We start from the raw sequence: 14,277 nt of genomic DNA on the forward strand, positions 1-14,277 counted from the left end.
GTTGAGCTCTATCAGCCATAGGAAGGAGAACTGGTAAGAACAGGGGAACTGCACAGTGGATTCATCTCCCAGGACTGGTGTTTTACACTGTTTGAATGTTTTTAGGTAAATTGATTGCTTAACGAAGACTAAAATCTATCGAGAAAAAAGGATGGAGCTGCTAAAGGACAATGCCAGGTCTCCACTCATTAGCGGTGTTACCGTACTAGCAATCGATAGAAGGCTTGGTGCCACCAGTACGTTTGGAATCCATGCCTGGATTTTGGATCAAATGTAGTAAAGTTCATGCATCCAACTTGTTTCATAAGAGTTTCTATTGAATATTATTAGAAACACATTCTACCTAGTCTGAAATCCATTAGCTATGAAGAATCCACTTGTGTTCCAAACAAGAAGTTTATTAATATATGAAAGATATGGAGAAGCAACTGGTCTACATGGAAGGGTCACTTGATACAAGCAAGTTTTCATTATATCTTCCATTGAGCTTCTGCACCAAATATGGAATATCAGCTCCTACATCCTGCTGTAAAAACAGGACTAGTACATGATGTCCTCCGCAGTTACATTTGCCTCCTCGGTCTTTGTCTTAAATTTAGGAAGGCGGATTGTACTCGCTGCCATGAGCAGCATGTTAAAAGCATGAGTCGCTCCACTTGCCACACACAACCAGAACGAGTCTTCATAATGTTCTTCAAGAATGACGATTCTGAAGACATTTTCACGGAAGTTTGCAATCCTCTCGGTCAATTGGTGAAGTTGGACAGCAGCTATAAAGCTGGTGACTGCGAACACAATGAACAGACCTGCAATACACAGTGTAAAGTGCAGTATTAGAAATTCACATAATATCCCTAGCAATGGTACTACTACTAATGATAAAATAGCAATGATACAGTAGTGATCTTTATAGTATGTCCAATAAGCTGTTTCTTGGAAGTAAAAACCAATATGACCTCTATTCTAGCTCTCACAGGGGCCTTGCCCAGCTTGGGACTAGATCACACTTCCTCAAATAGTATCTGTTGGCACATAAAGTGCCAAATGGAACCCACTGACTATAATGGGCACTGCTTGCAGCGCTATTTCATCCGGGATTGTCCTGTACATCAGTGATAGCAGCTCACAATGGACCCTCTGATGCCAATGTGAACATAACCTAACTTATGCAATAATATCAAGGAAGGAAAGGAAAACAGACTTGCCACTCAGGAGTCTGTGAAAACTGGGTGAAAACCACTGTAGGTGCTCTAAAGGCCAACGTTGTCCCCTAGCTTTCCCAGAAATTGATATATCTATGAAATGGCTACCTAGAACCTTTAAAGCATTATTCACATCTGGGACATTTATGGCATATCTACAGGATATGTAATAAATGTCCAATAGGTGCAGGTCTCATCTCTGTGATCCACAACTATCTTCAGAATGGGGCGGTCCCCCAACCCCATCTCGCATGATGAGGTGGCCATTGGCTGTAGCGCATGGGCAGAGACTGAATAGAGTGGTGGTCATGCATGTCCATGGCTTCTATGCGAGTCCCGAAACCAGCCAAGCATGCTGGAGAGAGGTGCAAATACTCGAGGCAGAACCTGCATCTGTCAGACATTTATAACACATCCTGTGGATATGCCATAAGTATCTAAAGTTGGAATACCCCTGTAACAACTTGACAGAAGAGGATAGCTATGGCTTTGTTCACATTTGCTTCAGAGGTTCTCAGATATGTTATAAAATCTCGGACACATCAGCGCAGCATGCTGTGCTATTTTGTCTGAGAAAATGTTGTATGGTACGATAGAAACCTGACGGACTCCATCATGGTCAATATAGTGATAGCTAAACTTTCTTCTCATTTGTGGGAATGTTAAGGGGATCTCCAATCTATAGAGATTAGAGGTCAACCTGTTTGTTAAATGCTATCATAATTAATTTATCCTAAAGGGAACATGTCAATGAGTCAATGTTCACTCTATTGCAAGCAGAAGTCCACCTGGAAAGATGCATGAAGAGATAGCCAGGGAACAAGCATAAATAATTACAGTCAGGTAAGGTAAGTTCCCAACCTGAGGCAGACTGTCAAATGCTGCATTCTAAAGTCTGCCTGACAGGACAGATAACAATAATGTTTTTAAGAGGTGTCCAAAGGTTGTATCTGGTATTTAGGTGCATTCTGATTCAAAGCAGATCCTTCCTTCTAATTCTGAAGACTCCTTAAAGGAAGTGTAGTGGCCCAGAGTTTGGGGTCCCCTCCAGCACCTCAGAATATATGTTTTATGTTTGTCTTGTGCATTGTCTTGTCTGTTGTATGCATCAGCTATGTGTATGGGTGCCCTGTGTGTGGTATAAAAGTGTGGTCATGTGATAGTTAGAGAATCCAGGAGCAGAAAAGAAACCAGAGTTGAGTAGTCAGTAGGAGAGAGAATACGGTTGGCTGGAAGACATGGAGGAGGCAGAAAGGTGGTCTGCTGTTCCCACTTGGGCCTATCCTTTCTGAGAAACTCCCCACAGTAACTAGCTACCAGGAGTGCATGAGCTCGGACCCGGGAAAAGCCGCGCAAGAATCGCGTGTGTCCGGAGAACTAGAGGAACCGCCAGAGAGTGAGAAAGACAGTGAGTAACTGACAAGAGAGAAAGAGAGTTACCAGGAGAGTGAATTCCTACAGATAACTAGGACTGTAGAGGTACAAATATCCCGTGAATTCTCCCTGCTTCACCCCTTTAAGTACTGCTATAGTGTTATTGGCCATCTACGTTTAAGTAAACAGAGCTGAACATTCCCGATTCTTGTTCAGAAAAGACACTCTGTTTGCGTGGACTACTTTATTTCATCTCAAGGCTTCACCATAGAGGATGGAACATTGGCGTCACGAGTGACAAATACTCCGTTACCATCGTTATCCCATTTGTGATCTCCCCATGTCAAGGTTGGGTCCCGAGCTACCCTTAGGGAGGAGACCGTAAAGCCCCGTGACAAGGTCATCTCTCTATCCTCGGACGCTGCAGTAGCTCCATCTTTATAGCTCAATAAAATACCAGTATCAATCCCTTAGAGGCACAACCTAGTTTAGCACTAGAAGAGACTCTGTCACCATTAGAGATGAGCGCCTGTGCTCGTTTAGAGCAATTACTCAATCGAGCATCACTTTTTTTCAAGTAACTGCCTAATCGGGCGAAAAGATTCGGGGGGGCACCGGGGGTGAGCGGGGGGTTGCGGTGGGGAGTGGAGGGGAAAGAGAGAGAGCGAGCTCCCCCCTTTTCCCCCCTGCAACCCCCGCTCCACCCCGCCGCCCCCCGAATCTTTTCGCCCGAGTAGGCAGTTACTCGAAAAAAGCGATGCTCGATCGAGTAATTGTCCTAAACGAGCACATTCGCTCATCTCTAGTCACCATCTTTTTGCACCCCTCTGAGTGCAGCACAAGGTAAAGACAGTCACGCCAATTACGTCTGCCAGATATGTTCTGCTATGTACATCTGTGCAGTAGTTTTTGAAAAATTGCCTTTTATCAGTAGCAGCACATGCAGTCCTGGATATTCATGAGCTGCAGGCTAGCCACACCCACCCTGCTCGCCAGCCACTGATTGACAGCTCACTACTTATTGCTGTGTATGGAAAGAGAGCTGCCAATGGCTGGAGGGTGGGGTGGGTGTGGCTAGGCTGCAGTTCATGAATATGCATATGACCTAAATGTATGTCATTCCTTGAGAAACCCTTCCCACCCATGTCTTACATATATGTTACGGGGAGGGAAAGAGTTAATGTACGTATAGTAAGTATGGACAAACCTCAAGTGCAAACTGGACATCCGGGACCATTCCTGAAGTGGTGCAAGTGCAGGTGCAATGTCCATCATTTCTCTGAATTGCCTTTTGCCCCTGGTAGTGTACATAGTGGTGAACGTAGAACAGAAGGGGCCTTATACCAAACAACAAAATGGACATCCCATTATGGTGGGTTTTGCCACCCAGGACAGAAGAGCCTTATGTTTCCCTCACCACACCATGGTCCACTGGGCTAATTCCAGGCCCCTTTGCTAATAATGCAGAACCTCTGTAGGGGTTCACATTAGCAACGGAGATGGGAACAACCAGGGCCGGACCCTCCATCTCTGAGGGCCATGTAGCAGATTTCTGAAAATGTCAAATTATGAATTACCTGCAATGAAATTCCATAGGCATATACCTGCAGGACCCTTAATGGACCGATATGGGACTTTTAGAGCATTATATACACAAAATCCAAAACTGATGAGAGCAAAAGAAATGGCTGCACATAGGAAGAGGATAATGATCACATGGAGGGCGGTGTTCAGTGCTTTCACCATATCGGGAAATACTGTAAGTAGAAAACATAATACTCTTATCACACGTCTGGTATTAGAAACATTCTAACATATAGACTACAATAGAAAGGAATAAAACAGATGAAATGTTCTGAATTACATTTTGGATAGCCAAAATAAACAATGCCCAATAATTAGACTTACTTGGAGTGCTGGGATATAATAACCCTCTTACTCTATATCTTCTAGTTCAATAAAATGGATCTAGAGATAAAGTGAAGTACCGTACCAATAACTTTATCTGTTGCCCACTCAAGTTCATGCTAACTAGCCAAAAACCCATTTTTTGTGACCTGCCTTTTATGTTGACACATTAAAGAACCTTTTTTTTGGGTGTCACTGTACATTATCCTATCAAAGTTAATTGGACACCTGAACAGGAATCAAAAGTGGTATTTATTTTACATATGTTAATACTTAGTTGGGATCCTTTGGCCCTAATGACTTCGGATACTCTCTGTGGAATACTTCCTACTAATGTCTGATACACTTTAGCTAGTATTTCCCTCCATTCATCCTGCAAACATCTGGTGAGTTCTTTCAAAGAAGATGCATTGGCGCATCTACAGTGGTGGAAAAAATGTTGTCATTGGACAGTTAAGCAATAGAAAAACGTTCTATGGAGTAACAAATCACACTACTCCATCAATAAATTAGATGTATATACCTGGGTGCGGAGGATGCCTGGGAGAACACCTTTTGCCTGAGTATGTTGTGCAAACAGTTAAGTACGGCAGCAGTTCAATAATGATCTGTGGATGTTTTCCGTGGCATGGTCTATTGGTTGTAGTGATAGGAATGATGAACATGGAGCTGTACTTTGGCTTTCTAGATCAGGGGAGTCCAACCTTTTGGCATCTCTGGACCACACTGGAAGAATAGTTGTCTTGGGCCACACATTAAATACACAACTCCTATTGTCCTCTACACAGCCCCCTTCATTCCCCACACAACCCCCAAGTCCTCCACAGTCCTCCAAACTATTCCCGATCATCCATCACAGTCCTCCAAACTATTCCCGATCATCCATCACAGTCCTCCAAACTATCCTCCATTGTCCTCCAAACTATCTCCCATTGTCCTCCAAACTATCCCCCATTGTCTTCCACAGTCTTCGAAGCAACCCCCATCGTCCTCCAAACAACCCGTGAGGCTATATGGACTCCAGATTGGAGTCAGTGCCTGCTTCTGCATGCAAGCCTGGACAGAGAAATCTATCCAGAATGACATGCAGTTTGCAGCCACAGGCCCGTTTCTGACACCAGAGGGAGAACACAGCATCGATTGAGCAAGATGAGACCACCGACTCTCATCCTTACTTCAAAACTGGATAGGAGCAGTCAGGACTCGGGTTAACAGGAAGGAGAATCGCCTCCATGCCGCCTACTACCTTGTCATACATATGAGCCTGTTTGCTAGCTACAGCCACATACCGCCTGTGGCTTCCCCTCCTCTAAATCCAGCATGCGCAGGCCTCCCTTCCTTTGGGCAGCATCCAAGGCCATCCTAGGTCACATGCGGCCTGCGAATTTGACACACCTGTTCTATACAATAATGTGTAGCCAACAATGTGGCAATATTTTGGAAATGGTCAGCAACACTTCCATCAAGACAACGCACCTTGTCACAAATCTAATGCTGTTTTACGTTGCTTTGAGGATATGGATGTTCCACGATTGGACTGGCTGCATAGAGTGCTGACCTGAACCCTACTGAACACCTTTGGGACGAACAGGAACATCGGGGCAGAAAATATGAACAGCATCCATCTGCTTTGTAAAAACCTGCAAGATGTTTGCAGGATGAATGGAGGGAAATACAAGCTAAAGTGTATCACACATTAGGGATTGGGGGGTTAATAATCTTGATTGCTTGTATTTATGTTTTCTAATAATCTAGTAATTGCCTAGCATGCGGATAGAACACACATATGTATGTATATATGTGAATAGTATAAAAGTAATGTAAATACTGTACATGTGTATAGGGCTTTGTTCTTATAGTGACTTGCTGAGCTACTGGAATCATTCACCTTGGTTTGTCTCCTCCCTCTGATGTTCTGAAGCACCAATGTCAGCCTATCTCCACCTCCACGACACACTTAGTACTGCTACTGTATTTATGTTATGAGCTTGGTTCTGGTGCTATATTTATGTACTGAGATTGGTTCGTGTTGCATACATGTTATAAGCTTAGTTATGTATTCATTGATCTGTTCTGGTGTGGGTATGCTACTATCTTTCTGCTTTGTGCAAAATCAGACTGCCTATCAGTGAAATGTATATTGTGTTCTCTTATGAGCTGGGGGTTGCGCCCCCCCAAAAAAATTCAGCACAGGTTGTCATCTGTAACTGATAGTAACGCCATTGGCTGTTATTATTGGTCAGCACCTTTCATCTTCAACGGTCACATGGTTTGGAAACAAAGAATTAAGTAACTTACAGTACATTTTATTATTTTTTTCTTCATTTAAAGACAACATGTTCCTTAAAGGGAAGCTGCCACCAGGTATGAGCACCATGAACTAAGTTATGGTGCTCATAGAGCAGATTCCCTGGAGTACAAGGAGGTATTTCTTATACTTATCGGGTCCCCAATTCAGCGCCATCACCTCATGAAAGTCAATGTGGATCAGACCGCTGACTGCCCGCTGCGCACACGCACTTCCATTGATTGCTATGAAAGTGTGCATGCATATCGTGCAGCCAGTAGTCCGGCTGCATAATCCGTGTTGACTCTCAGGGGTGACAGCACTGGATCAGGGGGCCGGATAAGTGTGAGAAATACCTCCTTGGACTCCAGAGAACCTGCAATATGCTAACCGTAACTTATATTATGGTGCTCATACCTGGTGACAGATTCCCTTTAATCAGAAAACTAGGTATAAAAATGACACACATGTCTATACACCAAGCAATAATAAAATATTCCAATGGTCTTAATAGAGGACAATAAACGTCTACTCACTTTTGAATGTGAACCTTCGTTTTCCCAATCCACATTGGCGCACTTTGCCCCCCTGAAAAAGTCCATAGTAGATATCCCCAATAAATTTGACCAGCTCTGGATCCGAGGCATTGACCAAATCAACTCCTGTCTGACATAGGGTCTTCCCCGTCATCCATTTTTGAGTCGCCATGGCAACAATGATCAACAAGAACGACACAAAACTTAATGCAGAAGCCAAGGAGAATATAGTTTTCTTGAAGCACCCAGGCATTATAAAATTTTCAAGAAATCATCCCTGGCACTGCCATGCAGTAACAACACTGCGTATTACCACTCACACATCTCTGGAGAGCCACATCCTGGGAATATTCCATCCTTAGCTTTATGTTACTTGGCTGGAAACCGTGGATCAGGAATGAGATGCGGTAATCCCTGTAACACAGGCTGTAGGCAGAGAGGCATCTTGCAATGAAGATCTTCAGCAGAGTGTAACACTGGTGTAGGTTGGATCCTGGAGGCAGTAACCCTATCTGCAGGGCTCTGCTAGTGTTTCATCAGGCGCTGTATTGTGCCCGCTGTAAATACTCAGATGACAATTGCTGTTAGATTTCTTACTCTGCATCTTCTGTAGAACATACTGAGGAAAGTTCCCTTGAATACCGAAAAATATTCTAGAATTTTCTGTCCGCGGCTTAAAATGGTCCAAGACTCCCAACTTTTTGCATTCATTTTAACTCTACTGTCCTTCCCTATTAGATAGATGAAGTTAACGCCATCTTTAAATGCCATTTGCTTTAATCAAACTAAATCTTGTGCTGATTAATTTTGTAATAAATAGGGTACTATAAAAGACATCAGAACTTTCAAGGTTTTATAAACCCCAAAGTATTATTGATGTAGCTATGTTTTTTTGGTATATGTCTTTAAGTTTGTATGACTATTAGAGATGAGCGAGTATACTCGCTAAGGCTAACTATTCGAACGAGTAGTGCCTTAGCCGAGTATCTCCCCGCTCGTCTGTAAAGAGGGATCTCCCCTCCGTTCCTCCCTGCTGTCCCCCGCCTGCTGCCAAATCTTTAGAGACGAGCGGGAGGATACTCAGCTAAGGCACTACTCGCTCGAGTAGATAGCCTTAGCGAGTATACTCGCTCATCTCTAATGACTATGCTACACAGTCAACACTATGCCGGAGGACAATCTGGTGGAATGAAACATGGCCAAAGGATTGGAAGATATCAGTTTTCATCCCACTGCAAAAGAAGGGCAATGTCAAGGACCGTGGAAACCATAGAACAATCGCTCTGATTCCCCACACCAGCAAAGTGCTTCGGCAAATCATCCAGAAGCACTTGGGGTCCTTGACCAGGAAGTTCCTGATGTTCAAGCTGGATTCCGCAAGGGCAGAGGGAGCCGTGACCACATCACAAACCTGAAGTGGATCATGGAAAAGGCAAGAGTATCATAAGAAGCTCTACCTGTGTTTCATTGATTACACCAAGGCTTTTGACTGCGTTGAGCATAATAAGCTTTGGGAAGCACTGAGGGAGGTGGAAGTACCAGTGCACCTCATCATGTTAATCAGGTCCCTCTATAGCAATCAAGAAGCCGCAGCGAAAACCAGGTATGGGGATACAGAAAGATTCAAGATCAAGAAGGGCACCTGACAAGGATGCATCCTCTCTCCTTTTCTTTTCAACCCCTATGCAGAAATGATCATGAGGCGGCTGGACTTAAATGATTAGGATATTGGCTTGAAAATAGGTGGAAGAGTCATCACTTATCTAAAGGCCCATTTAGACACAACGATTATCACTCAAAAGCGTCTTTTGAGTGATAATCGTTGTGTGTAATTGCACTGACATCGTGCAGTATTCGTTAAGCCGTCGCTCATCGTTGTCTTTCAGTGTGCTTTATCAGGGATTCACAGCGGGATACAGCTGATACTATTGTTTCAGCTGTATCCTGTTCCCTGATAACAGCTGGGTATGAATAACAGAGCGGTCCAGCTCTATTCTCCATACCTGGCACAGAGCGCTCAGCTGTATAACAGCTGAGCGCGCCATGCAGAAGACATCTGGATGCAGAAGACAAGCGAAGACACCCCGCTTGTCTTCTGCATCCTCCGCTCGGAGCGCTTGGCTGTATAACAGCCAGGCGCTCGGAGCGGGGAATAGCTGGATGCAGAAGACAAGCGGGGACACGTCTTCCCGATTGTAACATATGGCGGTGAGACGTGGACATTGAGGATAGTAGACAGAAGAAAAATTGACGCTTTTAAGCTGTGATGTTGGATATACTTCTACAAATCCCCTGGACAGCTAGGGTCACCAACAATGCTTCCTGGACCGTATCAACCCAGAAGTGTCATATACCTGTATACCAGTACCACATACCTGGCTTTGTTACACACTATTACTGACCCATAGCTTCTTGACTATATTATGCTTTACCCATCACAATACACCTGCCCCTGCCTGACGCTTGTGGCACATCTTTAATTGGAGTCTGTCTCTGGGCTAGCAGATGGCCTAAATTAAAAATGTCTGTCCTGGTGACAGATTTTCTTTAAGAAAGTCCCACGGTGAGTTGGTCGGGAAACGCCCAAGGTTTCCCATCTCAGTTAAACGCTGATATCGGAATATTCCTTTAACCCCTTAGTGACCAAGCCTGTTTGTGCCTTAATGACCAAGCCAAATTTTGGAAATCTGATGTGTCACTTTAACATGGAATAACACTATAAAGGTGTTGCATATCCCAGTGATTCTAACACTGTTTGCCACATGTTGTACTTAATTTACGTTGTAAAGATAGTCCGATAGAATTTGCGTATATTTATTAAAAGCACCAAAATTGGGCACATTTTTAAAAATTTGTCATTTTTTCACATTTTCAATTGCAATATCTCAAATATGTGCAAACATACTGTACAGATTTTCGATAAGATATATACTTCCATCTGTTTACTTTATTCTAGATGCACATTCAAGAAACTTTAGTTTTTTTTAACCATTTCGGAGATGTACAAATTTAACATTGATTATCAACATTTTGAGAAACACTTTTGTTTTCCTACACTAAGCCAAGATTGCAAAGGCTCATAGGTGTCAGAATGATAGATACCCCCACAAATGACCCCATTTTAAAAACTACACCCCTTAATGTATTCACTGAGGGGGGTCAGGAGTATTTTTACCCCACCATTTTTTCTCAGGAGTTAATGCACTTTAGAGGACAAAAAATAAAATTTCATATTTTTGCACATATGTCATTTTAAAGGCAGGTTTTTTTTTCTATAGTGCACATGAAAATGAGAATTTACACCACAAAATGAATACCCCTGTCTGTCCTGTGTTCAGAAACATACCCTTTATGGCCCTAATATTATGTCTGTATGCACAACGGGGCCCAAAATGAAAGGAGGTGGCTTTCAGAACAGACATTTTGCTTGAAGGTTATTTAGGCCCCATTGCCCACTTGTAGAGCCCTTGAGCGGCGAAAACGACTAAGAACCCCAACAAATGACCCCATTTTGAAAACTAGACCCCTTACCAAATTCATCTCGGAGTGTACTGCGTATTTTGACAACACAGTTTTTGAATGAATCTAAGCAAAACAGAAGAAAAAAAATTACGATTTTCATTTTTTTGGCAATTGTGTCATTTTAAAAACATTTTTTTTGTACAGCACACATATGAAGGAAGACTTTCACCCCAAAATGGACCCCCCTGTTTGTCCCGTGTTCAGAAACATACCCACTGTGGCCCTAATCTACTTACAGGACACATGGCAAGGCCTATAATGGAGGGAACACCTATTGAATTTCAGGGCACAACTGAATAAATTCCAGGCCCCATTGCCCACTTGTACGGAAAAATAAATTGACTCCCTAAAAATAATCCCCCCCACCCCTCCTTTTTGGCGTTGCCTAAATCTTAGATAAAAGTAATAATGTAAACTGTGTGGTATGTTCGAAGACGGAGGTAATTACGAAGGCCTGATTGGGATGGGCACATAGGGTAATAAAATCGGGTATCCCTCCTCCTCCCATGCTTTTTTGGGGGGTATTTCTTGACCCCAGTGGCAGGGGTGGGGTGCAAAAAGTGGCGCTCTGTGAGGCTTCTTAAGTTTGCTCAGGTGCGGCGGACACGTAATGTACTGCGTATAACTGCGTACTTACACAGGCAGTCACGCGCAGTCCACCTATTTTTGTTTGTATTTCCCGCACCGTTGCTTAGCGATGACGCGGGTACCCGCAGCCCGTACACAATGTAGTTGCGTATAGGCTGCGGGTATATCTGCGACCATAGAGCACAATGGGTTCTATCTCGCTGATATCCGTGGTAAAATAGAACCTGCTGCGTACTGTTTTCTGCAAATGGATTATGTAATTCAAACCTGCTAATGTGAGCGAAATTATGTGTAATCCAATGCATTTGATTGATCTGCGTATTACCGCAGATCAAACGCATGCGGAATAAACAATTTCTATCCAGTCATATGAGACTGGCCGAAAGTAGATCGCTAGCTTTTTATAATGTGACAGGGGACCATTCAACGAGGCCACCGCACACTGCTCCAGGCACACCGTGACCGTTGGTCACCGGGAACAAGAAGATTTCAAATTTCCTGGGCTCCCCGGCTCCTGCGCATGTGTCCAGTATTTTGCTGGCAGGCACATGCGCAGAAGCTGGGAAACGTCCGTTGAGGAGTATTGCATCAGGGTTCAAATGCGGTGGCCCCCGGTAAGAAGTTTCATCTCCCCCTAGTGATGCGAGGGAGTTGAAACTTCAACTTTTTAAAAACTTTTACGTGATCGCCATTATCCATTGGATAACAGCAATCACGTGACCCAGGAACCACATCCCGTATCCCCCTCAACATCTCCAGACTCTCAGCTATCTTTGGTAGTCAGGAGCAGGGAGATTTTACATTTCCTGGGCAATCCTTAACTTTTGCACATGCGTCCGCCATTATGCTGACGGGCTCATGTGCTGAAGCTGGGAAAGGTCCGCGGACAAAGATCCCTTGGGGGACAAATCCGGGGACCTTAGTTATGTAATTTTAACTCCCCTCATGGATACGATCCGTAAGGGAGATGAAACTTTAACTTTTTTTTTACACTTTTTAACTTTACATGATTGTCTTATCCAATGGATAACGGCGATCATGTGACCGGGAACCACATACAGCTGTCCCCGGTGACATCTCCCTGCACTTGGCTATCTTTGACAGCCAGGTAGAGGGAGACTTTAAATTTGCCTGGCTCTCCAGCGTTCTGCGTATGCACGCCACAGCGGCGTATGCGCAGAAGCTCGCGGCAGGTGCAGATCGCCGCAGGACATCAAGAAGGATGGGGTTGAGTATTTTCAGCTGCCCTCATGGATCCAACGGGACCAGTCAACGGAGTCCCCGGTGATATCTCCTGGCTACCTTTAGTAGGCGGGAGCCAGGAGACTTCAAATTTACCAGGCCTTCTGGCCTCTGCGCATGCTGCTGACATAATGACGTCTGACTCGCATGCACAGAAGACTGGCGTCAGGTCCTGGAGGACCAGATTGCGGCGGGACATCGCGGGGGATGGGGGTGAATACACTCAGCTGCCCTCATGGATCTGATTCATGGGGCAGCTGAATCTTTAACTTTTTAAAAACCTTTTTACACTTTAGGCCGCCTGCAGACGAGCGGGTCGGATCCGGCAGCGAGAATTCTCGCCGCGTGATCCGACCCGAGCGCCTGCAGGGACGAGCGCGTACTCACCCGCGCCTGGCGGCCCCGGCTCTTTCATGTGCCGGCTGCCGCGCAGCCGGCGCATGCGCAGACCGGAGCCGGCGGCCGGGTGAGTGCGTGCCCCGCAAAAAATTAGGACATGCCGCGGTTTGTTTGCCGCGCGAGATTTCGCGCGGCCAAACCGCGGCCGTCTGCATAGGAGTGCGTATTGTAATGCACTCCTATGCAAACTTTCAGCGGCGGAAATCCCGCGGCGGGATTTCCGCTCGTGTGTAGGCGGCCTTAGATGTGATCGTCGTGATTGGGGTTAGGGGGGGATCGCATCCTCCCATGACAGCTCCAGGATGTTAGCTACCTTCGGTAACCGACAGCATGGAGCTGTCACGTCCACTGCCTGCAGGGCTTTAATCCCCAGAGGAAGCATGTTTTATGTCTCTGGGGATTAAAGCCCACTAAAGCAGGACATAAAAAAAGGTAATGGGGTGGTCACTAAGGGGTTAAATGGGTTGTCCCGTGCCGAAACGGGTTTTTTTTTATTCAATAGGCCCCCCGTTCGGCGCAAGACAGACCCAATGCATGTGTTAAAAAAAACAAAAACGTTTAGTACTTACCCGAATCCCCGTGCTGCGGCGACTTCTTTCTTACCTTAGCAAGATGGCCGCCGGGATCTTCACCCACGATGCACCGCGGGTCTTCTCCCATGGTGCACCGTGGGCTCTGTGTGGTCCATTGCCGATTCCTGCCTCCTGATTGGCTGGAATCGGCACACGTGACGGGGCGGAGCTACGAGGACCAGCTCTCCGGCATGAGCGGCCCCATTCACCAGGGAGAAGACCGGACTGCGCAAGCGTGTCCAATCGGGCGATTAGACGCTGAAATTAGACGGCACCATGGAGACGAGGACGCTAGCAACGGAGCAGGTAAGTGAATAACTTCTGTATGGCTCATATTTAATGCACGATGTACATTACAAAGTGCATTAATATGGCCATACAGAAGTGTATACCCCCACTTGCTTTCGCGGGACAACCCCTTTAAGCTCTTTGATGCCACAGTCAACAGCAACATAGGGAGAGGGCACACTCACATTTTGATTGTGCGGTGCCAATGGGTTTGCCACCCTATGTGTTTATTAGACCCTGTGTTATGGCTGTCAGTGAGAACCAGCAGTGTCCCCTACTCTAATGTTAAAAACGCTCCGCAAGTTGGTGCTTTGTGATTTTTGTGCGATGCGTTTCTAACATTAGAAAGTCCCATTGAC

The 14,277-nt window shown here is 45.1% G+C and overlaps 1 protein-coding gene across 1 annotated transcript; it reads right to left on the reverse strand.

Annotated features, from left to right (window-relative positions):
• Positions 1–540: 540 nt before the first annotated feature.
• On the reverse strand, positions 541–7,560 carry CLRN2 (clarin 2). The gene is made up of 3 exons (XM_066574635.1): positions 7,308–7,560; positions 4,154–4,333; positions 541–806 (listed from the first exon to the last, which is right to left on the reverse strand). The coding sequence occupies exons 1-3, from the start codon at positions 7,558–7,560 to the stop codon at positions 541–543; spliced, it is 699 nt and encodes a 232-aa protein (XP_066430732.1).
• Positions 7,561–14,277: the final 6,717 nt, after the last annotated feature.

The sequence above is a fragment of the Eleutherodactylus coqui genome, chromosome 7, assembly GCF_035609145.1.
Source record: "Eleutherodactylus coqui strain aEleCoq1 chromosome 7, aEleCoq1.hap1, whole genome shotgun sequence".
NCBI classification, from domain to species: Eukaryota; Metazoa; Chordata; class Amphibia; order Anura; family Eleutherodactylidae; genus Eleutherodactylus; species Eleutherodactylus coqui.